The 27340-nt window shown below is 35.7% G+C and overlaps 1 protein-coding gene across 3 annotated transcripts in view; it reads left to right on the forward strand.

Annotated features, from left to right (window-relative positions):
* LOC126979133 (BAH and coiled-coil domain-containing protein 1) overlaps positions 1 to 27340 on the forward strand; it is a 118194-nt gene that overhangs the window by 87479 nt on the left and 3375 nt on the right. For 2 of the 3 annotated variants that reach the window (XM_050828358.1, XM_050828359.1), the window contains 8 exons: positions 636 to 810; positions 1624 to 1837; positions 3972 to 4073; positions 16005 to 16124; positions 19017 to 21463; positions 24047 to 24269; positions 24897 to 25528; positions 25807 to 26004. In XM_050828358.1, coding sequence (XP_050684315.1) covers positions 636 to 810; positions 1624 to 1837; positions 3972 to 4073; positions 16005 to 16124; positions 19017 to 21463; positions 24047 to 24269; positions 24897 to 25528; positions 25807 to 26004 — 4111 coding nt within the window. Of the gene's footprint in view, positions 1 to 635; positions 811 to 1623; positions 1838 to 3805; positions 3881 to 3971; positions 4074 to 16004; positions 16125 to 19016; positions 21464 to 24046; positions 24270 to 24896; positions 25529 to 25806; positions 26005 to 27340 lie in introns of those variants that run through there. The other variant, XM_050828360.1, reaches the window with a different exon arrangement.

Below are 27340 nucleotides of genomic sequence, written 5' to 3' on the forward strand. Positions count from 1 at the left end.
TATTACGTTAGTAAAGTCTGTGTATAGTCTAAGTACGCTCTATAGCCCGTAGTTCTGTTAAAAATCCGTTCATTGTTAATATCACAGTAACAAAATTATGATATTTAATTTACTTTAACCGCATTACCCATACATTTTACTATTATGGTGTAATTCTGCTCTTGAACCTAGACCCTTAGGTATACGACAACTCGATATAAATCACAAATACTTTTTACCAAAAATTCATAATAAATATGGAAAGAGAACGGTCAATTACCTAATACCGGATTACATTAACGAACTGTCCAAAGAGCTGCAAGAAATGTACATAAATACCACGAAAATCAAAACTCGCTTTAAAAGATACTTCATGAAAACAGAATAGTATTAAAAAAAAGAATTGTAAATTGAAAATTAAAAATAAATTGAATGGCTCTAGGTACTCAGATAAACCCGTGAGGTCTTCGTGGTACTTATTTCATAAAAATGTATGTATTTGTTCTGTAGTGTTTTTAAAATAAAAAAAAGAAGATAGCTGGCAAGAGAGGCAATTAAAGATATTCAATTTATGATGAATTCCTACTCTGTGTAACAAAAAGTTTACCATAAGGGTTGTGTTGTATATTATATATTGCAACTAGTTTTTATTACAGGGAGAGCAGCAAAATGGAGGAGTCTAAGCTGGGCAAGCCTTGTGTACCAGAGTCGCTTTGCTGCCCAGAGCAACGCCAGATAATCGACGGAGTAGGCATGATGCAGCCGCTCACGATCAAGACAGAACAAGCCAAGCGAACTTGCAACACTTGCTTTACCAATTCGCCCAAGAAAGTGAGACCGGAGATATGCTTATATGATTTTTAGTGCATTGATTAACCATTGACATAACATGACACGTTGCTTAATAAACCTAGTTTTGACCAAAATGTTATCACTATCATCATCATCAGCCGGAAGACGTCCACTGCTGGACAAAAGCCCCACCCCAACGAATTCCATCGGTCCTGCGCTGCCCTCATCCAACGTATTCCGGCGACCTTGACCAGATCGTCGGTCCATCTTGTGGGGGTTCTACCAATACTGCGTCTTCCGGTACGTGGTAGCCATTCGAGGACTATACTGCCCCAACGGCCATCTGTCCCTCGAACTATGTGCCCTGCCCACTGCCACTTCAGTTCATAAATTCACATTTTAGAATGTGAAAAAAAGAGAAATAAAATTGGCTTCTTACACAAAGTTTGTGATTTTCTATTTAGATCACTGTTATCACTTATCACTTTTAAAGAATCCACTTTATTAAATAGGTCATAGTTAATTATTAAAAATACAATTTGCTAAAATTACACTTAATGTGGCTGGCATTTTTGTTATTATCATTGTTGTTATTATCATGTAGGTGCTCCATAAGCAATAGTCTGGTCCTCAGATAGATGGTGACCATTAAGTGACCTTACAAGTTCATTTAACCTCCATTTTGCTAGCTCTCCTAGCAATGATGCTCAACATTTTCCGTTGTGGTGGTAAATGGAAAAATAAAATAAAAATGGCATTCATACGTGTCATTTACTCGACCTGCATGAATAAAGTGATTTTGATTTGATTTAGAATGCTTTATAAATAAATAAGCTGAATGGTCTCTGTCAGGTGATGCACACAGATAGCGGGTGCAGTCGGACGAACCCGGTGACGTGGGTGGGAGTGTCAACCGGACACGCCGGACATAACGTGCAGGTGCAGGTGAAGCGTGAGCCGCAACACATGCACATGTCCGAACTGGTGGCCGTCAAACTGGAGCAGGCCTCGCCCGGACATAAGATGGACTTACCTGCCCCGGGCGTACCTGGCTCCCTCAACAACGGTAAGCTCTGTACTTTTATTTCTCTGTGCGCTCCTTTCGCTTCTGTGCGCCTGGTGGAGAATCGACTAACAATGTATTGGAGAAATCGTTCCCTGCTTTCATTGATGGAGGATGGATGGATGGATTTTATTTATTCATTAAAAATGGCAAATGTTTACTCTAATTCCGTAAAGCGATTTTTACGACTTTATTAATTTATTTCATTGCAGAAGGAAATTTGAATAAATCATTCATGTAACTATTTTGTGCTAGAAACTTGTACTTGGTTTATTCGTTATTTCTTAAATAGAACAGCTACTAATAATTGTTAAAGACGAAGCAAAAAACGGGTGTACTAGATATGACAAACGGTTACAAAAACACTACAATGCTCTAGCAAGAGCCCTCATAAATCGTAAAACACAAAAACCCTTCCTGAAGAAATGCATTATCGTAGATATTGATAAAAGACACCAACCACACAGTAGGGATGGATACTTACGTAGGTATTAACTATAACCACACTATAACTGTCTTCATAATATTATATTTTAACTGCTCTTAAAGAATCGCAAGTCATACCAACGAGATTGAAACAAGAACACATAATTATCACTAATTAGTCGAATGCAGATTTACAGAAAAATAATTGTTATTTCTAAATAAACAATTACAATATTTAATGAAAGAAAATAATGCAAAAAGCGTGATATTATTGATTTATTGTATACTAGCAACTCCCCGCGGTTTCACTCGCTTAGATGAACTTTTAAAATGTAAAAAAGTTGTTACAGTGGTATAACTACAGTAGTTGGACAATTGATACCGCGGGTTTTGTTGTATAATACTACTGCAACATTTTTTTGTTCTATGATTAGTAGTTACTGGAGCGCACGCGATGGCAGATTTTTTATGAATAATATTTTCACACCTTGGGTTATATTATTGAATTTTTATGTATTTATTTGGGGATACCTATTTTTTTAAATTGTAATATAACCTAAACCTATGTCACTCAGTGAAGATGCAACTTTCTGATGGTGAAATAATATTTGAAATTGGTCCAGTAGTTTTTGTGTGAAAACATTACAAACAAACATACAAAAACACAAACGTTTCCTCTTTATAATATTCGTTTAGATGAATAATGCTTAGTGTACAACGATTAAAAATTCTTCAACTTGTTGGGCAACAAACAGCGTAGCCTTTCGTTTCATAACAAACCTGCCTTGGCTTATTATTATCTCTTTACAAGTGTTGCTCTCCTAGTCTATAAGAAGTCTGCTTATTTATAGAAAAACGAGAATCGCACGCTCACTTAATGCTATATTTTAGAGCGTTTTTTTACCTAGTTCGATGAAGCATTTTCCACCTCATCTATTTCATGATCTCCTAGTAAACATATCGCACAAATAGCGGTTCAGTTAACTTTGGTTTACGTCATTAATGTGGTCAACCATTTTTTATTATTGATGCCGAATTCTGCATTCTGCACTCTGTTATGTATAAGAACTATATGGCATAAGAGTGGATATCGGCCACGGTAAAAGCCTAGTCGGACCTGTTAAAATTATCGTAAATTATGTTAGATTTTGAATCGCATGGAATCCTAATAATTGTTTGTGCTTTGAAGAATTAGTGGAGGTGTTTCATAATCAGTAGGATAGTTTGTACGTGACTGGTATATATTCGTTCCCCAAACCACATCGGATTAGTAAATTATAAAAGTGACAATCTTTAACCGAATTTATTTATAATTATTCAAATAAATATGAAACTACAACAAAACAAAAACTGTGCGTATAATAAAAATTAAAATGTACTCTGTGACTCTGATTGTGGTAATGGTCCGTCTTAAAATATCGAACAATATCCGTAGCCCCTTACAATTCATGTTCTCCTAGTATTTATAGGCGTGATGATGCAACAAGTAAAATGGCACACGAGTGGCGTCGAGGTCGTTGTTGTTGATTAACTCACTAACTCAGTCGGTCGAACGCGCGCCGACATGTCCCGAGCCCCGAACCTGTCGGAACTTAGGTCCTTTAAAATTAGGAAACCTATGTAATTTTTTTTTTATTAATTCATTAAAATATATAATAATATGTGGTCATTTTTTTATTTCTATGTAATTTTAATGCTATTTTTGTCGCAGGATCAATTCCTGTGGGAATAGCGGTTGCCAGACAACGGGTTGGAGATGCGGGTCTTCTGGCGGCGCTATCACAAAAAGATACTCAAAGGCTACATGACTTAGGTGAGTACTCAGTACTTCAATGTAATCATATACTGTTTATTTTATTATAAAGTATTTAAAAAAATACTTAATTGATTGTCAAAAAAGGGATTTTCGAAATACATATTATAATATACAATAAACTTGTATGTAGACTTGTAGCTTTATGGGTATGGAAAAATCCGTAGTAATGAAATCGCGGTCAGTTGTCAGTACGACCGACGCTATAGCGTTACTTAAATATACTCTTTCATACTTCTTATACCCTGGTACTACCATGTATTAATAATAGTGCAAATTTCATAAAAAATAGTTGCAAAAATGTTTTTTTATGAAACTTGGTTTAACGTCGTAGGATTAGTCAACTATTGAAATAGTATTATAGTGTGTATTTTATTTTATTGTTTTACTATAAGTTTTTACCTGAGTACGTTGTATTTCTTTTAATACGATCGCATATTATATTGCGTTTATCCGATAAAATAGAATTTAAACAAAATCATATTTATTCATTACTGAAGTCGAATTGTGTATAAAATATTTATTTCATATTTTTTTATTTGATAAATATAACTATTTTTTAGTTTCCCATATTACATTATTAGAGAGATATAAGATTGTTTTAATTTTTAACAGATATGTTTTGTATAACTATAAAAAAAATTTAAACGTTGTTTAATAATGTATAATTTAATGGATGTAGGTGAACACTGTGCTACTAGATGTATGCGTACTTTATATAAACTGTTAGTTGCCTATAACATTTAATAGTATCAACCTGCTTCACCGAGTCACTCGTGTATGCTAATATTCTATTTAATTTCATATAATTGTATAATTGTGGTTCTCCTTTCAACATGCTCATCAATTCTAACAAAAGTTAAAGTTTTGATTCTGACATACACGTTAAAATTGTATTAATTCATTTTTTTATGCGTACCAACGTACATATACGCTGCGGATTGAATTTATTTTAATTCGATTCGCAACTAATGCTTTTGACGATCTTTTGCGATGCTCTGATTACATAAAATGAAAATAAGATTTTTTTTTTGCAATAATGTGAAGCTCCTTGTGAAGTGCCGGAAACATCATGATTCCTTTGATTGTGAAAGGGCGGCAGTAATCATCTACCATGTCTTGACTAATCTAACTAATAGGAGATATATTATTCAGAATTTCACACCAATTTTTAAAGCTTATAGGCTAGTCAATGTTTTATTTGCATAAACATGTTAAGTTGATATTACATAAACATTATTTATCAAGTTCGAGTTTGACAAATTTATGACCATTTTCATATTATGATAACTTAAATATAAATATAATTCAACTGTTAAACATTTTATATTCATAATATTATTTATAAACAGGCATAATAGGCATTTATTTTATCAAAATTGATTCCTTTAGAACTCAATTTTAACGCTTCGGAAACAAATGGCGCTCTGAGAGTGAAGAAGAGGCACAAGAAACTCCCCCAGCATTCATTTTTGGCGCTCTTTTTAATAAAATATACAATATTGTACTGTCATTGCTATTGCTATTAAATAATCATAATGTGGTCCCAGGCTGTCTGATCACTTAGATATTCAGCTGTGGATTTACCACAGAAACATTTTTTATAAAACATTTATATTTATTTAGAGATAATGCCTGAACAGTGACTGGGATTTTATTTTAAAAGTGTAAACATTTACCCTTAAAGGTATTATGCATTTTATGAATCCAACTAGAATTAGTTACAGGCAATCCCTTATTTCTAGTGTTATAATAATGAAAATCACTATTAAGAGCAAAAAGGTGACGATTTTTGTGAACGTATATTAAATTTTCATAAATATACTAACAATTAACAGACTATTGTTTATTTCTTTAAATTTTTCCTTGAGAGACTGTCTATAACCAAGCTGATATATAGCACGAACAGCTCTCTTTTGCAGAGCAAACACTATATCAATGACAGCAGCATGACCCCATAGTAAATTACCGTATGTCATGATACTGTGAAAATAACTGAAGTACACTAATCTAGCGGCCGCAACATTCGTGTACTCTCTAATCTTTCTAACAGCTTTTGTCGCAGAGCTGACTCTATATGCTAGTTGGACAATATCTGGACCCAACTAAAGCTTTTTATCTACTGTGATACCCAAGAAGACCGTAATGTCCACAATTCCAATCTCTGGTCATTTATAAGTACATTGGTTTGTACCTCCGCTGTGTTTGGTGAGAATAACCGTAAACACTTTGTTTTTTTTTTACTGTTTAAGTGCAGATTATTCGTCTCAAACCAACGCACCATCTTTGAGAGTGCATTATATAAAAAAAGGTTATGTAATTTTTGTTATTGAAAATATTTGTTTTATGAAAGCAGTTTTTGCCAAGGTATATTTTCAATTTACATTGAATACAGCGTTGCGTATTCATATCACTAAAACACGTTATTTATTAAGATAAGCATCAGATTGTGAGCCAGCGGATGTTCACCTATTGTGGTTTTAACTGTGCACAGTTGACAGACATGTTAATCAAATTTACGATCTGAACCGTAATTTATACCCATTCAATATGACTGTACAAACAATCCAATTTTATGTTCCAGATAATAATACTCAATGAATTTTTAGAACATTTTGTAGAGTTTCGGCCATGTTTACAATCGCAGGCTGAAATCTATAGAGGTTACTCAAACCTTACTTACGTAAAACTCAGCTGTTTTCAAGCGTAGCGCTTTCTTTCATTTGGTATTAAAAGTCATAGACAGTTGAGATTAAGCTTAAGAGCTTAAGCTAAGAGCGCCCAATAGAAAATTCAAGCGCGTATTTCATTATACACATTAAGGCGACACTAAATGCCAGCGACCTTGAGCGATATGAATTCACGGCTGCCGGCCCGACATCTATGTAACAAAGCCAATATTTTCAAAATTCTTGGGTGGAAAACAGTTTATATGCTTACAATCCTCGTTATTCACTACTAATCTGAATAAATGAACCTACACAAAAAGTACAAGCTATAAGAATAACTTTTCCGAGAGAAGTACCAAAAAAATGCGTCACGCCATGCCAAAAAACTTGTTTAACTTCAAAGAAAAGTGGTAGTTCAAAAAGGCTCGGCAGTGTTAACTATAACCAACAGCAAGCATTAGCAACCTACAAATAAGACTTAAGGATATGTGTAACAGGATTAAATAGTGTTCATAGCTCGAAATGCTATACTTTCACCACAAAACTTGTCTAAAAACACCATGTTTGCGTGTTTTCTGCTTACTCTTCGCCTTAAATTGTTGATTATTATTAAACAAACTTTTACAATAGAAACTATACTTAATTATAATAGTATACAAAACTTATTCGGTTATTACTTTTATTGAAATAAGTGGTTTATGCGAAATACGACCTGTTATCTTATTTGGTATGAGAAATAATTTTGGGTGCGTCACAGCTATGGTTGTAATCAAAATAATAATATTATGCTAGTGAAATATATTGTAGTATGATTTCTGTTAACTATTTTTGTTTTTTAATCATTCTAAATAATATAAATTCTTACCTCAATAATTATTAGTACCTACTCTAATTTGCCAGTTAGATATCAAGGTCTTGCTTCAATTTAAATGTCTGTAATTTAATAGAGACGTCTCAGCCTTGCGATTGATTGACCCTATCATTTCGTACTATCAAACGCTTTATTTTTTCTTTTATCAGTCGTTTTATTCATTTTAGAATTTTATCTACAATATTTTGCTTAACTAAGTTGCTACAGTATTAATAGGAGTATTTACACGTATTTAAGTAAAATCATCCCATATGTATCTTTGTTCTCAGTATCGATACAAAGTTTTTGAATATTGTTGATACTATCAGGGGTTAAAGTATCAAATTGCCGATTTGTACTGAAACATTTAATTTTGTTTTAATATATTTATTTCATCAAAACAATTACCATTACTGTAACATTGCTTCCATCTAATAGAAAGGTCATTTATGCCTTTGCGATATAACTATGGTGATCTAGATTCGACAAACTGTGTAAAAGCATTTCGTACTGCCTCCTAAGAAGAAAACTTCTTATCACGCAGAAAATTGTGCAAATCTCAAAAAAAATGGTGGTCCGTTGGAGCAAGGTCTGGCGAATACGTAGGATGACGAATGGTTTCTAATTGCAGTTCCTGTGGAGTTAAAACGGTTTCTCGTGCTGTATGAGGTCTCGCGTTATCATGAAGCAATAATGGTGGAGATCGATGAGTCGGGGCTCGGATTTGTTTCACTGCTAGTTTTGTTATCATTGTTCAGAGTTCGCCATAGTAGACATCTGCCGTTTGTTTGATCGGAGAAAAGTATAGTGAATAACACCAATCTGAGACCACCAAACAGTTACCAATACATTTTTATTGGTTAGCTTTGCTTTAGGACGCTGTTGCGGCGTTTGACCTGGAGTACTGGGGTCCTCAGCCATTGCATTTCGCTTAAGGTTATCGTAAAGAATCCACTTTTCATCGCATGTCACAATTCGATCCAATATTCCTTCATTTCTGTATAGATTCAACATGTTTCAACACGCATTTTTTTCTGCAGATCAGTCAAATCATGGGGCAGGTATTTTTCATATTGTTTTATTTTATTGATTTCACGCAAATGAGTCAATATTGTTGGTAAGGTATCGTTAAACTATGCCGCTAATTCCTAAGTATTTTGGCTCGGATCGGCTTCAACCAATTCTTTCAATTCGTTGTTATTCACCTGTGTGGGCGGTCTTCCACGTGGTTCGTTCTTCAAATCAAAGTTTCCATCACAGTCCCCTCTCCAAACGCAACATTGATATTGCGAGCTGTTTCTACTCGGAACTCGTATTCAAAAATCACTCGAATTTTCGAAGTATCCATCTTTCTTAATATAATATTCTGAATAAACAAAACAACTGAAAGTCGATAATCGATTGTTGCACATTTTCAAAAAGAAGAACTACATAGGTACCATGTGGTAAAAGATTCACTCATAAATCTCAAACCATGAAGGTTCTATGCCAGTTCGAAGTATCTATTACAATAATTAAACGGCAATTTCGTACTTTAAACCCCTATTATTTCTCACTCTATTCGTAATTCGTATGAACGTATGTGACAATATACCTACACAATATAACTATGAAATTTTAATTTATGTAGGTAATGACCAGGTACTTAATTACTGGCTAGGTATTACAAATATCGATTGTTTTATAATATTGGGTACTCACTGACCCGACAGACGTTGTTCTGTACATAATAAATAAAATACTGTTTTTTATGAATTTCTTAATAATATTTCATAGCATTCAAGAAAATATGTCGATACAATACAAATATTGGAAATAAAAAGAATTCTGGATCCCAAATCGAACTAAAAACTATCCTATCTCTCAAGTTGGACTAAACTGCACTCCACGAAGTAATTATTCCTCAGCGAGCATGAAACGAGAGCGTCGCGTTTGGTTTATTACGAAAAAAATTAATATAAAATAATTCAGAAAGCGAATTGATAAAACCCACGAGGAATATTTATAAATACTAATAAACTATCGAATAAAATAAGTTTTGTGTTTATAGCCATCATAGTTTTATGATAATATTAAACAATTCATATAAAAACCCCTATTTTTCAAAAAAATTATGTATCGAGATTTTTTTCGTAATCGTGTTTGCGAAACTGCAATAATTTAGATAAAGAAATGAAGACAAACATGTCAAAAAATTTGAACCGTAGTATTTGTGGAAGTATTTTAAGTATATTTTCAAAAATGTTACTTTTTAGGACTAAAATTAAAAGGCGCCTTAAAATTTGTTCATTAGTTTAGGAGTTCACTGGAAACAAACATCCGGATACTGGATTTATGTATATTAAGATTATTCAAATTCCACACATAATATATTTACTGAAGTGTACTGATTTCTTAATGTGCTACTTATGTTTTTGTTTGAACCCTTGTTAAATCAATTTGTTGCTCTTCCGTCCGTCTGTCTGTGAAGACCACTTATCTCAGGAACTCGTGGACTTACCGAGTTGTAATTAAAACGATGTACTCAAGTCAAAATTCTCAATTAACGTAAAAAACGGTTGTTTATGCCGCAACAAGTGTACGGTATATTTTGACACTCATAGGAATCAAAATTTTATATTTTCGGTTTGTAGTAATACTGCCTTATACCACAAATATAGGGAAAAGTCTGAAAACTATAAATTAGTAATTAAATCATAAAAAAACAGGGTCTTTATGGAAGGAACGGTGATCCAAATTTTGAATTAAGTTAACCGTCATCGTATGAAAGGGCTTCGTAGGCGGTAAACAGATTATTTAGTTATTTTGATGATATATATTTGTCGTTTTAAGACGTTTTACCTGGTAATATGTACGGAACCCTCGTTGGGCGAGTCCGACTTCCACTTGTCTGGTTTTTAGATAGGCATTCAAATGAATTTTGTGAAAGATATCCATTCTGGTATATATGTATTTAAATTGTAAACATGATAATAATATGTATCTCCACCAATAAACGTATATTATTTTTAGCACTAATCCAGCCCCATACACATTGTAGGTTGTATGTATGTGTGTGATGTACTGGGTATATATTATGAGCACGGGGATGCGGAGAGTATTCTGTAATCACGTCCCGGCAATTTGGGGTTCAGCCCTAGCTTAGCCGCTTCGTCCCTAGCCCCGCGCGATACTCGCCGGTCGCCCTGACGCGTCACAAACATTTGGCGTGCTTCCCGCGTGACTTCTATAGGGCTGACACTTATGATTAAATAAGTATAAATTATTATAACACACCCTTTATTACTGGGGTAACAAACTACTATTAAAATAAAAAGAAGTAATATTATTGTTTGAAATAGATTGCTATGACAGCAACAGATGAGTGCGGTCATGTTATAATATTTATTCTGGATTAGCGTGCGATTTTAAAGGAAGTTTCTACCACGTACCTAATATGAACTGACTTGCGCGTGTTTCCAGAACGATACGTTTTGGTTCCAACCGGACCTACTTCCCTAAAAAAAATCTCTTAAAAAACCGAGATGGTGATCACTTACCAGGTTAGCGTACGCCCGTTTGACCTCCTCACAAACAAAAAGCTGTTTAATAATTTAAAGCCACTTCTTTTTTATTATAAAAATAAATAAATGGTCTAGCTTTGTTTACAGACAATGAATTATTGTATAACAAAACACTTCTACATAAACATTATGATAATTAACTTAGTATTAATGTCTTTAAGCAAAATTATAAACAAATAGCCTTTTTTAATTTAGTTATCAAAATTTGAAATATAATTTATTTGTCTGGCTTGCCAACCCTGGAATATTCCCTGCATGAAATTTCCCCCCAGTGCCTATATGAGACGTGACCCTCGCTCGCTCGCTCTGTGCCACCGCGACCGTGGCAGGGATAGTTAAGCGTACGCACTACGCATCACGCTCAGTGTATTGTATACACCTCCAAAAGCTTCTGTACTCTTGGTAGTCTCGCTTACATTCTGAGTCGGACTCAATTAATTGCAACCTCGGTTTGGTGTATTGATGATAACAAAGGAAGGCAAGTAGTTAGTATACTATATGAGTAAGTTATAATTAAAAGATTATTTTATGTTTTTAAAAATAACTTGACTCGACTTATTACCGAGGTAAATTTGGGGGAAGAGAGCGGCAGACAAATTTTCGAAATTGGATCACAAAAGTTCAAATCAAAAACTTTTAACATCTAATTGGTTTCATCATTTAAAAAAAATTTTTTCAATACGTAGCCAGAGTTTACAGTTTCTGTTGTCGTGTTTTTCTCGAATAAAATTGCGCAATCATGCAAATCACAGTGACGATGCCGCCAGTGTCAAACATTTGCGTGCATTGCGCACGTAGGAAGCTTCATTACAATATTGTTCCGTCATAATTTATACGTGCCGCCTAGAACGCACGCAATACGTATACCGACCGAACTCAAACAACAAAGCCATGGCAAAGCTATATCAGGACATAAAGTCAAAAATTTAACCTAGAAGGAACCACCAGTAGACGTCGCGGTGATTGATGTCACCTTCTCAGCAGATGTCTGGTTCTCAAGTTTCAACGCTTTTCAAGTATTTTTCCACGACACGCTTACTCGAAGCTTTGCGAGAAACTAGTCCGTGAGGAAAATCCTAGGGGCAAACTAGACATGTCCACTAGCATCGGATAAACCCTTTTCTTCAGCGCGCGTGATACTAGGCAGACAGAAATCACACGGAGGTGTGCTTAGACTGTCTACGTATTGTACTGTAAGTGTGAGGGAGAGATACTTACGTTAGGAATGCTAAGGCGAGAACGGTGCAGCGATAATGTGCGTTGAAGGTCAACTTCAAACGGCATAGAGTAATGTTTATGTAGAGTAAACGTTTCGTTAAACTATAATATTATACTGATAGATTGATTACCTACCTGTTCCAAAATGATAAAAAAATTACTTCTCACTGGGAAAAAGTTTCACAGAAATAAAGGTATCTACATTATTTTGTGGATAGGCCTGTGGTCTCCGGTGTATCGTAAGTATTCATTAAAACTAAAATATCATATTAATTCGAATTAGAAATTTGTGTAGGTACCTCTTACATTGATATTAATTTGTAAATAATGTAGTAATACTATTCCTTACCTTTGCTTAAATAACAAGGTAGTAAAATTGTATGCAAGTACAGCAAATAGTATTGTACTTTTAAAATCATCTATCACAAACTACTCTGTACAAATATTTAGAAAGAGCGAGGCAATGAGTGAGTGAGACAAGAAACGCGAGCACGTGTTTCAACTTTAATCCTAATTAATTTGCCTCTTCTTATCGGTGATGTTCCTCCAGTGTTTTTTTTCCTTTTAGAGAATAGTATTTTGTTTTTGTTTTGTCTATCATAATAGTCATTATTAGAAATTTAAGTAAGGAACGAAAGGAATCACGAAATTTCAGTATCTCATTTAAATAAAGATAATCTTTGGAAAGATAATGTTGAAGTCACTTGTTAGTTCATCCTTCATCCGTTTCCGGTTTGAACATGTCAGACCGTACATCCATACTGAGAATAGAGAAGAATAGGTACTTAGAAAAATTAGAGAGTGCAGGAAAATTTATCACGCCCGGTCCCAATGGATGTTGGACGATTGGATGATGGACAAACTCTAGCTCTAAGTGATATCTTAAATGTTACATTAATAAAATCAGACCGAAGTAGCATCAATTGTGAATCATGCTAAATGAGCTAGATAGAGTTATTTCTCATATATGCTTGGATTTTGGAATAATCTACGATTACACTGGCCCTACACTTCTACTGGTAACGGGGATAGTAGGTACCTACCTATCTAACTGCGACAGTAAAGGCTTTGCTGGGAATACGAGAGAAAAAGTCTTGATAAAATACTTACATTATCCACGCAGGGTTCAATATTTTTTTTGTAAAGTTGAAGTAACTTCATTAGGTTATATTGATTAAAATTATAAACGATATTTCGGAAATGCACTTCTTAAAAAATTATCTATCTAATCGAAGAGAGAGGTGATTTATGACAAAATCACATTTGGTTTTTTGATAAATAAATAAGTGTTCGAATTGTAATTGTAATGAAGATACACAAATAAAATTTGAAAACAAAATTTTTTGAACGATGCGGGACTCGAACCAACGACCTCTCGCGTTCCGTGCGAGCGCAAGAGCGCAAGAGTTGGAAGACCAACTGAGCTAACCGTTCGAGTGACATATCATCATAAAAATCTTGTACGCTTTGTTCAACTCTCAAGTTGTGGCTTCATCTACAGGATCTACTTTACAGCTGCTAACCTGCTCAACCCCATTATTTGCATATTAGGCTTGAGATGTCGCTCTTGTAAATCTAAACAATTTGTAATCATGATTGTTTGTTATTTGCTGGAAGAGCGCTCGCACGGAACGCGAGAGGTCGTGGGTTCGAGTCCCGCATCGTTCAAAAAATTTTGTTTCTCGAGCATTGTTTTGAACTTAAGCGATTAAAGCGACACTAAATGCCGGCGACCTTGAGCGATATGAGTTCACGGCTCCTATGTAACAAAGTCAATATTTTCAAAATTCTTGCGTCGAAAATTTAACTTTTTACAGGCGCAAACAGTTTAATTGCTTACAATTCTCATTATTGACTAATCTTAATAAATGTACCAACACAAAAAAGTAAAAGCTATAAGAACAACTTTTATGAGAGCAGTATACTAAACAAATGCATCATGCCGAGAAAATCTTGTTTAACTGCAAACAAAACTGGTAATTAATAATAGCTCTGGAGTGTTAAGTTTAACTAACAGCAAGCATTAGCAACCTACAAGTAAGACTTAAGGGTATGTGTAACAGGATAAAGTAGTGCTCATAGCTCCAAATGCTATATTTTCACCACAAAACTTGTCTAAAAACATCTTGTTTGCGTGTTTTCTGCTTAGTCTTCGCCTTAAAATCGTGTTTCAGATAGTGGTATACGCCTAGGTCAAATTACCTCCCTTACTTTAGCTCTTTTGTTTGTCAAATAACACGAATTAAGCAACAACAAGAAGAAATATTTCAAACCTAAGACTTATGAAGCCACAAAGTATGTTTGTTAAAACTGCTTTGTGACGTGTCTATGGTGCGTAGGTATTTCTGAGGTCGTCTCAATAGCTAGGGTAAGATTTAGATGTTTTTTGTCACTGTTTTCATAGGTGTAACTGAAAGAGACTACAATACAGATGATCGTATTTGGAGGAACTTATTCTTCTGCCCTCTTTTAACGGACCTAAATAATCTTTGTAAATTATTTTAGTCCGATTATTAAGACAAATATACCTAAAGAAGGCAGGCGTTTTCTTACCAACGTATTTTTTCAACAAGTGGGTAGATAAAATAATTACAAAATCTTTGAAACCAATTTCATGTTGTTTGATCTTGTGCACAATTTATAGCGTGACTAGCTTAGTTGTTGGATATTTCTCACTTGTAGGTACACTTCTTAATCTGTCTATAAATGTGGCACTGGCCTGGTAAAGATGAGAGTAGATACTTAACATAACCTGAGTAAAGGATGTGTTTCTGTGACCCTATTGTCTAGGTTAACCTACCATACAAAAATATCATGAAATAAGTATACAATCGTACTGTATTTGCTATTTCGATTAACTTTACTAAGTTTTTTGGTTATATACCTGATCATTTGATCTGGATAACTAACAATACTCATTAATTACGCAATATGGCGGCTAATTTTGGAGATTCCTATAGTATATAAAATCATACACATATTTTTGTGGTAGGTATTCCTTATGCTTTTTGTTTTTGTTTTGAAGAGGTGTACAAGACCTAGTCGATAGTGTATCTTCTTTCGTTTACATGTTTAAATCTTTTACTTTTGATTTGGCTCATTTGGCTCGTTTTTTTACACCGATATCCCTACAAATTTTTACTTTTACGTCTTTGTGTTACATTATTCATTCAGTTAACATATTCCGTCAGTTAATTATACTCCCATCACCTTGTGCCTATGCTATTTCGGTACCTATGCTTACATACTCTACGGATTTCATAAACACATATTTACCTAGATGGAGACGAAACTATTTTTTATCTACTTTTGTTAAATTATGTTTCCAAAAAGAACAGTATGATAAATATGGGAAACTAACTCTACCGAGGTACCTACCTACTTTTTTATATTCCTATTTATGAATGGTAAGACTTTAGTTATGATGAATTAAATAACATTTCAATGCTTACTGTATAACTGTGCAGTGTGCTTGATTTCATTTTGAACGGCGCTGCAAAAAATAGACTATAAAAATAGCAGTCTGTGTTGTAAATGAAAACACAATAAGTTATTAATTATATTGGGATTCCATAAATTTGAGCCGTGTACGTTATAATCATCATAAAAACATGCATTGTTGTCATTACAGATACAGCACAAGCGGCCATGACGGTGGGCGTGGCTAACGTACTGTGCGACGACCGCGCCGGCCCGCTGGCGTGGCCCACTCCCGCCCCTGCGCCGGCCCCGCCGCTTTGGCAGTACCCAGGTGAGACACCTCCTACGGACACATGTTCGCCTGGTATCTACGCGCCAACTACATTGCTAGAGCGCCGTCTGGCCATCGGAATGGGGAGACTACACCGGCGAGAATTTTGTTAACCTCTTGATGCGTCATGCCACATTGGTAGTAGCACTGCAACTGAGAAAGCAGACAAGCATTTCTCAGGCTCCTGAAGAGTTTTTTTGATAATGAATGGATTTAAAAATTCTTAAGGTAATATAATACAGAAATTGGCATATTAATTAAAATATATAATATTAATATAAAGGGATTTTGTTAATGAGAAAAAAGGATGTTTATTATAACTTAGTTTTTCTTAACGCGATAACCAATTAATATAAAAAGAAACATAATAGTGACCCATTTTTATTCACGCTCATACAAAAGAAGCTACCGGCTCATTCATTCCGCTCATTTTATTCATTTAATCAGCTCCGACCGCGACCCTTTCAATGCAATAATTATAAAATTGTTCTCTTTTTGTTTCACACTATTTGCGTAACTGAAATACGAGAAGTCCTCACTTAATAAGGGAATAAAACAACGTTCAACAATTATTTAACCGCAAAGTTACTTTTACCAACTTGTCGATACATTACAAAGTTAATAGTCTTTTCTTTAAATATTATTGTTTCATACATTCTTTATGTTTAGTAATTACTTTATAAATGTTGTAAAAGCTATATTTCTTTTTGATCATAGTAGGTTCGTAAAATCCGCATTGCTAAGCAGTAAAGTTGATAATACCATAGATATTATTTTATTGTCTCTTACATTCCGTTAGGTAAGTGGAGATAGCAATATGTTTAGACGTTGATATTACCTCAAAACTTGTAAACTTATAGTAAGTAACACATACAATAAGTAAAAGGGTTCTTATAAAATTAAATCTAATTATTGTTTTCATATTGTCATTTTATGCCCATATGACAATAAGTGGCAACACCTCTATGCGTATTTGCTAAAATAAACTGTCTACTCAATGTTTTTCACTTATCCTCTGTAAGTGACCTAAATTGTTTAGTTTTTCACCTGAAGTTGATATTTACCCAATTCAAGTACGAAGGAATATAATGCTCACGACGTACGTTAATTAAGAAGGTTAATTATGTTGTAACATTTTCTGGGTTATATTGTTAAACATTAATTAATGCTTTTTTATGTAAGCGGAATTAAAAATCAATTCGTTAAGAAATCTACACGCACAATAAGAAAGATAATTTATGTCCACATCAGACATTAAATAAAAATTTATAAAACATATCTTAAAGCGTTTAAGTACAAGTGTAGGTATTAGAAATCAAGAATATAAATAATAAGCACCATGCTATGCTAGTTACATAAACATAATCGTGATGTGGATTAATTTCATGTGTTCAACTAATTGGTGTAACATTGTACTGGAGCCAACCGTACCTAGAGCAAAACTGCTATGGTGCGTGACATACAACTATAATTAAACCATAATCCACTAATTTCGAAGCAATCCCGCGCAACCGTCAAATCGTTTCCCACACGCTCGGCGGAACTCGTGTCACTCCTAACATAAATTATCCATCATCCGAAAAAACAAACAAAAAATATCGTAAAAACACATTTATCGATAACCACGCTGGGCCAACCCTAACCGTCTCAACCGCTTCCCGGTGGCGACCCTTCGCGGCATCTCGGCCAATAAGCGGCCCGCGCAGCAAGGAGGCGGTCTCTTATTGATCGACGCCTCCGCCGCTTTAGTGTTGTGTTTAGTTTTTTAGTAATGGCGATTATCGTGAGTGCTTACGGTTCGGAATTTGACACCTCACGCGATCCTGTGAACAGTAACAGTTTACTGACAAAAACAACATTGAACGTATTCCAATTCCAATAACTTAAGCATTGGTGGGTATCAAAATATAATTATTGTTATTGTTAGAATAGTTAAGCCTTTTGACAGAACGCTTAACCCTTTTCCTTGAAGCACTTACCTTCTAAAGGCAAGAGTATTATTAGCAGTACTTCCTCATATAGCTATATTAGGTACATAACACATGACCTGGTTCGGCCACTATCAAAGGTATAGAACCTTGGCAGATATCACTGTTTTATCTCTACCACCTCTTAACTTTTATAACAGTCTATGGACACTGGAATACATTAAAGAATACCATACGAACAGGGTTCTGTTATGAAGTAGGAAGGTACCTATGTGATTTTTATTCAGAATTTCTTTAAATTGTACCTAGGTACAGTGTAAGCCAAGTAGGCCTAGGTATTAACCTAAATACCATATTATGATGAATGGATTATTCATGTCTACATAATAGTATGATGAAAGAATAAAAAAAAAAACAGTTTTAATTTAAATGTTCAATTTAATAAAACTACAAAATACAAATGCCGCGGCGTTTGAAGTTTATACACTTAATTTGCTTCCAAATTGGCTTCGATATAGGTACTTCATACATACTAAAAATACCAGGTATATAAATCGCACTTAAGATAAGGCGCACTTAAGAAGTGCCTCTATTTCAATAGGTGGTTGAATTTCTTCATGTTCTTCTCATTTAAAATAAATATTTATAATGACCTGACCTGTTCGGAGCTAGCACAGGACTGCATTGGTCATCAACCTCGATCGTCTTCCTAAATACTACTTACTTATTCAAACTGATTCCTTAATCAGAATTTCAGTTGTTCTCAAAGAAATTTTTTCATGTAGGTACGATAAAAATTTGCATAACTGAAAAGGCTTAAATCAGCGACAAAACTAATAAAAAGGATTGGGTGAACTTCTACGAAAACGATTATGACTCTTCATAATTATGTAGGTACGAATTTCAACAAACTTTCTGCGTAAGAAACTATAAATGTTCTCAAACGTTTTTTTATTACTTCCAGCGCAAGTGTCGATGGACAGCATGATGATGGGAGGAGTGGGCAGCGTGGGGATGGGTTCTGTTGGCACCGGCGTGTCCTCGGTCGGCGGCTTCCAACTCGTCCGTGAGCCGACGTCTGGGGCGCTGTTGCTACTGCCAGCACCCTCCGATCTTCCGCACACCGTCGTGTGGGGCGGGATGCCCTACCCTTCAGCACCGCTACTACTACCCCCTGCACCACACCCTTCACATCATCTACAACTACTACCAGGAGACCTCCTAGCTTCGACAGCAACGCTTCAACACACTCACACGCATTCTACTCGCCTGGTAACCTTAGCTCCAGCACCGCCACAGCAACACCAGACTCACATTGAAAAGCGTAAGCCAATCATGCACCCGCTCATCACACCTCACACTTTGATCAAAATTGAACCAGAACCGCCACAAGAGAAACCACCACCTTTCGTACCAGAACCGGTGCCGCCACCGATGATGGCGACGCATCTTTACTATCAGCCAGAGTTTCAAGAACAAGTTTGTAGAAGTCAAGCAACTTCCCCTGTGGCTCCACCGACCCCCCCTCCTGATACTTCTGAAATCCCAGCACATAAAGACGCCTCAAATCAAACAGACCACATCGATGATGAAGATGAACATCAAAACCAAGTGGAAGATGATGAAAGAGAGGTCGCCTGTGTTGGTGTCGCTCATGTACCTGAAGAATCACAAGTTCACCTTCAAATGATGCCTATTATTGATAGCGCTGAGGATTCGTCATCTGAAGATATGACATTAGTAGTTACCGGTGCTATTGAGAAAGCAATAGACACAATAGAGAGAGACGAGGCTCTTGATAACTCTAGTAGTAGCGAGTCACAAGACTTAGTTATTGATACTGGTCAACATTCAAATACATCACCCGCGGCCACAATTGAACCAAGGCTAGCTGATGACGTAAGCGGATTAGAACTGTTATCAAATAGTATAGAGCAGTACGAACGAACAACACCTGGACATAATATGCCAACCTTGGAAACAACACCTTTAATGGTTGACACAAGGTCTTCATCTAAATTAAATATATTAATAAAGACGTCACCCAAGTCTCCGCCGCCCACAGAAGCAAAGCCGCAAAGAAGATTCGAGTTTCCATCAACGGATAACTGTGTCGAACAACAAAAGCCTTCATTGGACAGACTAGGTTTACTCTGTGAAGTAATTTTGGCGGAGCAGAGACTAATCGAAGAAGGTGTTGACAATAGCCGTCCATCTACATCTCAACCATTTATCAAGACAGAGCCACTTCTAAGCCCAACTAAAGCAGACCTATCATTGGAATTGAAAAAAGAGAAGCATAGAAATCGGGATGACACGTCCAACGAACGAAGAAGAAAACGGAGTCATGTTCGAGAAGAGAAGTTGAAGCATAAATTGGAAAAGATCCGGCGGCATAAAAGAGAGCGGAAAAGTAATGATGGAGAAGACAGTGGGGGTGAACTGGAGGCTAGCCTTCGTAGAGTAACAGCGTGTTCATGTGGTGTAGCTAATTGCACGCATACTAGTAATGTTCCCTCTGCCCACGACCTTGTTAACGCAATCGAAAAAGACATGCGCAAAAGGTTGCAAGATCTTCAGAGACAGTGTGATGAAAAAAGAGCTCAATTGAATGCCCTAACCCCGCCATTAGCAGTATTGTCTACTCCACCAACACCTTGCACTCCAGCACTTTCACCAGACTCAGATAGAGGCTCATCCAAAAAGCGTAAAGTAGGCCGACCAAGAAAAGTTTCAAGTCCTGATTCTACCGAAACAATTGTGGCAAAAAAACCTAAATCTAAGAGCAGCCTCGTTGGTTATTTGTTAGCGAAAGGAAAACTGAAAGGAGGCATATTATGTACAAGAGGCGAACCATCACGAGAGGAAACCAGTCGAACAAGCAAAGTTCGGCCGAAACTCAAAGCTGAACCAATTTTAAAGATGTGTTCAGAAGATGATGATACCGAATGGGGCCTTAATAGATCCGCGAGTTCATCGATGGAGAGCTTGAATGAAGTTCGACAGAAAAATCGTGAGAAAGTTGACCGTTTAGTCAGAAAGCATTCGAGAGATGACTTTTCTGAGATCGAGTTGACTATTCGTAGAGCTAGTGCATCAAGCGATAATGAAGAAAAGAAACGTGCAAAGAAGCGTCGGAAGAGTACTGTGTCGAAAGAGGAGTCGAAAGTGGAGGAACCTGTGAAAGAAAAAGATCCCGAAGTGGATACTCAGATACCACTAGTAACTCGCTGTACGTTGACTGAAGACAAACTGGATACATCTCCTAGAGTGCTGACATGTCGGGGAGGACTCTTCTACGCTGGAAAACTGAGCGCTGTGCAAGCACCTGATGTGTATGCCATTACTCTAGATGGAGAGAGAGGGAACAAACCACATATTCTGTCAAGAGAGGAAACCTTGAAAGATGCGGTAAGTCCTTTTTTATTCTTTGTTCGTTTTACAATAAGCCTACTATTTGAGTTGTCTGAATGATTTCATTGTTTATAATTTAGTGGATATACGAATAAGTAAGTAGTTATGACTCGGAAAAGACATAATTTCTTGTTTCAAGGGTTTCAATTCTCGTTTTTGCGTAAAGCTACTATAACATTGCCTTATTGTCTTTGTATACAAGAGTGGTAATAGTACATTGAATAAATCAGATTTTATTAAAGCTTCCTGAGATATTATTAGCTTCAAAGAAGCAGTATATCTGTGTGTGATGCTCTTATGTGAATTAAATAAATTCAATAAAATAACCCTCTCTCTTAGCCCATACACAAAAAGAAACAATGGACCTATGGTCATTCAAATCTTGAAAAGAGCTCAGTTCTTGTCTGTTTACAGGAAGAGTTAGAAAGTTACTCTTTATTCAGAAATTTTCTCTCATGTTCCTTCCGACTTACAAACAATGAAAATATTATAAGCTAGGAAACAATTACTTAACGGAACTTCTTAATTGGATATAAACAGGTTAATTTAAATATAAATATATTATATACCTACTAGTGGACCCGACAGACGTTGTCCTGTACACACTCAATTTGAAAAATCGGTTCAGCCTTTAGGAGGAGTTCAGTAACATACACATGAGCAGGAGAATTATATTATATGGACGGAATTGAAAATCTAAACCAATCTCAAATTCACTGGAACACAAAAAAAAAATCATCAAAATCGGTCCAGCCGCTTAGGAGGTAGTTCAATTGTGAATCTAAACCATTCTCGAATCCACCTGAAGACACACACCAATCTCAAATTCACTTAGCACACAAAAAAATCATCATCAAAATCGGTCCATCCGCTTAGGAGGTAGTTCAATTGTGAATCTAAACCATTCTCCAATCCATCTGAAAACACACAGAAAGTTTCATTAAAATCATTCAAGCCGTTAAGGAGGAGTTCATTTACAACTGACGCACAAAATAAATATATATATTAACATATATGGACGGAATTGAGAATCTAAACCAATCTCAAATTCATTGGAACACACAAAAAATCATCAAAATCGGCCCAGCCGTTTAGGAGGTTGTTCAATTGTGAATCTAAACCATTCTCGAATCCATCTGAAGACACACAGAAAGTTTCATTAAAATCGGTCCAGCCGTTTAGGAGGAGTTCAGTTACAATAGATGCACAAAAGAAATTTATATATATAATTCTTGTGTGCGTGCGTATGTCATTGAACTCCTCCTAGACGGCTGGACCGATTCTAATGAAACTTTCTGTGTGTATTCAGGTGGATTCGAGAATGGTTTAGATTCACAATTGAACTACCTCCTAAACGGCTGGACCGATTTTCATGATATTTTTGTGTGTTCCAGTGAATTTGAGATTGGTGTGTGTCTTCAGGTGGATTCGAAAATGGTTTAGATTCACAATTAAACTACCTCCTAAACGGCTGGACTGATTTTGATGACTTTTTTGTTTGTTTCAGTGAATTTGAGATTGGTTTAGATTCTCAATTCCGCCCATATAATATAATTCTCCTGCTCATGTGTATGTTAGTGAACTCCTCCCAACGGCTGGACCGATTTTTCAAATTAAAACGTGTGTATATATATAAAGATAATTAAAATCTATATTTTTTACTAAAGGCCCGGCACATATAACAAAATTACATTACAAGTTAATTCGTTTTTTGAAAAACAATTTGACAATTGACACACATATCGCGTCGAGTAATAATCATATTTAATTTAAAAAAATAATGTGTTATTTTTATAGGTTTACATGTGTTATATTATATCAACATTTATTTCACCCTAGAATTAGGTTTAGAGAGTTTATTTCTCAAAAAGAACAAAAGTTCAATTACATGAGACCAATGATTCTAAATAAATATAAATTAAAACATAAATTTTATAGTTTTATAGTTACGGTGACTTTAAACAATAATAAATTCAAAACACGCTATGTTCTAATGTGACAATCTGTCTATTGTGATTGACAGTGCTTTTTCATTTAGCTTTAAATTTTGGATAAGATTTTTCCTCAATAATTATATCTTTCGGCAAGTCATTATATAGTAGGGCTCCCTCAAACTGTATAGTTTTCGTACCATAATTTGTCCTAGCCAACTAATCCGTACGTAAATGTTGCTAGTTCAAAAAAGTGAGAGAATGTTTTTATCGATTACTAGAAATCGATTCAAAATCGATTCCAAGTTAGTAATAAATTATACTTTAATTATAAACTTTAAACGAATGTTTTACTTGGTACTTTGAAAATTATTTTTATTCATTATGCGTCAGTCAATAACATTATTTTATTACTAGATGTCACTCGTGGCTTCACCCGTGGTATTGAGGTCGACCAACACCTCTGCCACTCCATGCTGGCTTGCTTTACAAATAAAATTATATCCAGCTGATATCTTGAAATTCTTCTCACTCACTTTTAAATAAATAAGCTTTATAATAGCAAAATAATTAAAATCGACTCAGTACGACGTACGGGTCACTTAAGTGATCACATGCCGTAGCAACTAATCCAAGTTATTATTTTCAGATATTGGAAGTAACTCCAAGATCTGTCTCGGAACTGGCCTCTGGTAGTAGAGTGTGTGCATATTGGTCCCAACAGTACCGCTGCCTATACCCCGGCACTGTGGCGCTAGCGTCGCCCGACCCGCGTCACGACAATCTCGTCGCGGTTGAGTTCGACGACGGTGACTCGGGTCGCATCGCCATCGAGGATATACGCTTCTTGGAGCCCAATTACCCTATTGTTGGTTAGTATATAGTATTACTAGCCTCTGCTCACCTAGTCCATATTCAAATAACGAAAGCGAACAAAAGTCACATAAAGGTTTTTTTACAGGTCTCGCTAAACATACTCTATCTGTTTCGTTTTATTCTTTTCTTGTGTCGTTGTTTCTTGTATATGGACCCGCCTTAAATTCATATCGCGCTCCATTCTTTTATGTAAGAGGAGGACAAACGAGCGTACGAGTCATTTGACCATGTTGTATCGTCCTGGAGTTAAGAAAGTAGCTCATCGTATATAGCTCTTATCATCATCATCTTATCATATCAGCATCGTATATAGTAGTCTCATAGCTTGGTTGTACGTGGAACGGAACAAGAAGTTTCAAGGAACTTTTCCTTGAAAACCGCACTGTGCAGGGTTAATGAGTAGTATACTTAATTCTCTTTGGCGTGACTGTCACGCAAGATCAAAGCTATTTACTCTTCCCAAAAGTGCTAACGCGCCTAAAGAAGTTTTAACTTCACAATTTTCCGCGAAAGTTCATCAAAAAATGCCAAAGAGTCAAAGGAATCGAAACGAAAATCCGATAACATTGCTTAAGTTTGACCATAGCTGAATTTAGAATTTAACGGATTTAAATCGATTTCAGAGTATGAAAACACATTGTTCACCCTGGGCAAACGTCGAAGAAATACAAGTGGGACAGATGAAAAGAAAGCTTCAGTCAGTGAAGCAAAACCAGAGACACAAATGGCTGAAATGAAGATCGAAGCAGAGGCAGACAGACATAGAGATAGAAAGAAGTTGAAGAAGCACAAGAAGGAAAAGGAGAAACGCCTGAGCGAAGACGATCCGAATTCCACCGAGCACATAAAAAAGAAGAAGAAGAAGCATAAATGTTGTGAGGAACATTGCAAACACAGAAAACATAAGAAACACCATAAAAAACACAAGAAACGACATCACTCTGGTTGCAAAGATCATTCTAGTTCTTCAGGTGAAGAACACAGGCAGAAGTCGCCAACTCATTATGTTGATTCTAAATCTAACGAAGATTCGATAGATTCCAATGACAAATTGTCAACTTTGATCGCGGTTGAGAAATCGCCAGATGAAAAAATGAAAACCGTCATAAAAAAGGCAGTTTTGGTGAAAACACCGGTACTTGATTTTAGTAATATTGGACTTAGAACTGATGAGGAGGAAGATAATTTGAAGGACAGTGGGATCGGACTGTTAGAAGAGGAGCCTTCGACGTCTACTTGCGATATTTTTAAGAAGGTAAATATGTAACTATATTTGTTTCTTAAACCAACTGCGACGTTCGATAATTGATATGAAATATTATTTCCAATAATCACCCATACAACATATTTTGAAAATTAATCCTTTAAATAAGTTACTAATGTGTCATTTTACTGATTAGGTAACGTACTTTCGATATCAGTTTATAGCTTATTGATATACTCCTTAACAATTACACCTGTATACGTGTGAGACACCTATTACTCAAATACAAGAAACATAATATTTAGTTATACGTTTTATTTATTTTCCAGAAGCTAAAGCGGCGTACGGTATCGTCGTCATCGGACGGCGGCGGGGGGAGCGGGGGTGGCGGAATAAGCAAGATGGCGGCTTTCCTGCCCGGCGGCGCTCTGTGGAGATGGTCGGGGCCCGCGTACCGACGCACGGCTCGCCCTAGACACCGCAAACTCTTCTATCGGTCCATACAGCGCGGCGAGGAGACACTACATGTTAGTTATTTATGTTGCCTTGGTATTTCAACCTGAAAATATCGGTCACAATTGGCCTGAAAATAATGGGTTTAAAAATCAATAGAAAACATTTAACACAAACCGTTCACTTGACATCTACACTTGATAATCTACACCTTATTTGAAGTCGATTAAAAATTCAATACAATATAACAATAAAGGTCTATATTGTTATATGGTTATCGGCAGGGAGCGTACAATTCATGCCCGTTTCGTCATAATGACGTATTACCTAATATAAACACACAGGATGTTTCAAAAAACGTATTGACAGATAATCTATCAACGTTTGATTATATTCTAACATAATAGTTTCTGTAATAAAAAAAATAAGTATTTAATGGAATGAAAACAAAATGCTTTATTGCTCTTTTCAAACTTGTTGACTACGGAGAAGACGAAACTGAGTAGTACTTAATGTCATATTACACAATGAAGCATTTCGTTTACAACCCATTAAATACATATTTTTTATATTTCAGAAACTACTACGTTAGTTATAAATTATAACTAATTAATTTATCTCTAAATAACACGCATAATTAAATGCAGAGATAGTCATGAAAACTAACAATTCGTTTTTTTCCACCTGTATGTAGCTTGGCGTCATACGTTTGCCATCGGCATGAAATGTACGCTCCTGGTTATCGGTTATATTGGGACAGCTTCAGATTTTTGACAGCTAGTTACTGACAGTAGAAGGTAGTAATTTATCTCTATATTGGGAACGGCCGTTAGAATTTACTAGCGTATACACAACCTGACAGCCTAATGATGCCTGATCAATTTTGATTTATCAATGTGTGCGTGAGCTAGTGTTTTTATATTTAAAATACTAGGAGCGTGGCAGACCGCTTACGACTTGTCAATCAAGATCGGTTACAGTTAGAATCGCTTAGGTATCTTTTGTATCTTCATAATTACATCTAATTATTGTAAGTCTAGTCTTTAGTATTATTATTCACAGAACACAGATATCTTCCTGTGTTCTGTAGTATTATTAGCACACTATGATAGCCGTCTTGACAAATTTGACTGAATTAGTGCCGAAATAATTGCATTTGAGAACAGTGAATTCATAACTTTACCCTACGCGAGGTCTGTTCGCGGGCGTGCATTCACCAGATACGCTAACAGAAAAAGCGGGAAGAACCTATCTGTAACACCTACCCCTGCAACTTATCCCTAATTGTAGGTATCTGGACCCTTTGTGCAAGTATCCTAGCTAGTACGTGTGTGTATGTGTGCGTACCTAGCCGAAACAAAGACTTTATTATTTCTTAGGAAACCTTATTAGCCGACAAATGGTCATCAT

The sequence above is a fragment of the Leptidea sinapis genome, chromosome Z (assembly GCF_905404315.1).
Source record: "Leptidea sinapis chromosome Z, ilLepSina1.1, whole genome shotgun sequence".
Taxonomy (NCBI): domain Eukaryota; kingdom Metazoa; phylum Arthropoda; class Insecta; order Lepidoptera; family Pieridae; genus Leptidea; species Leptidea sinapis.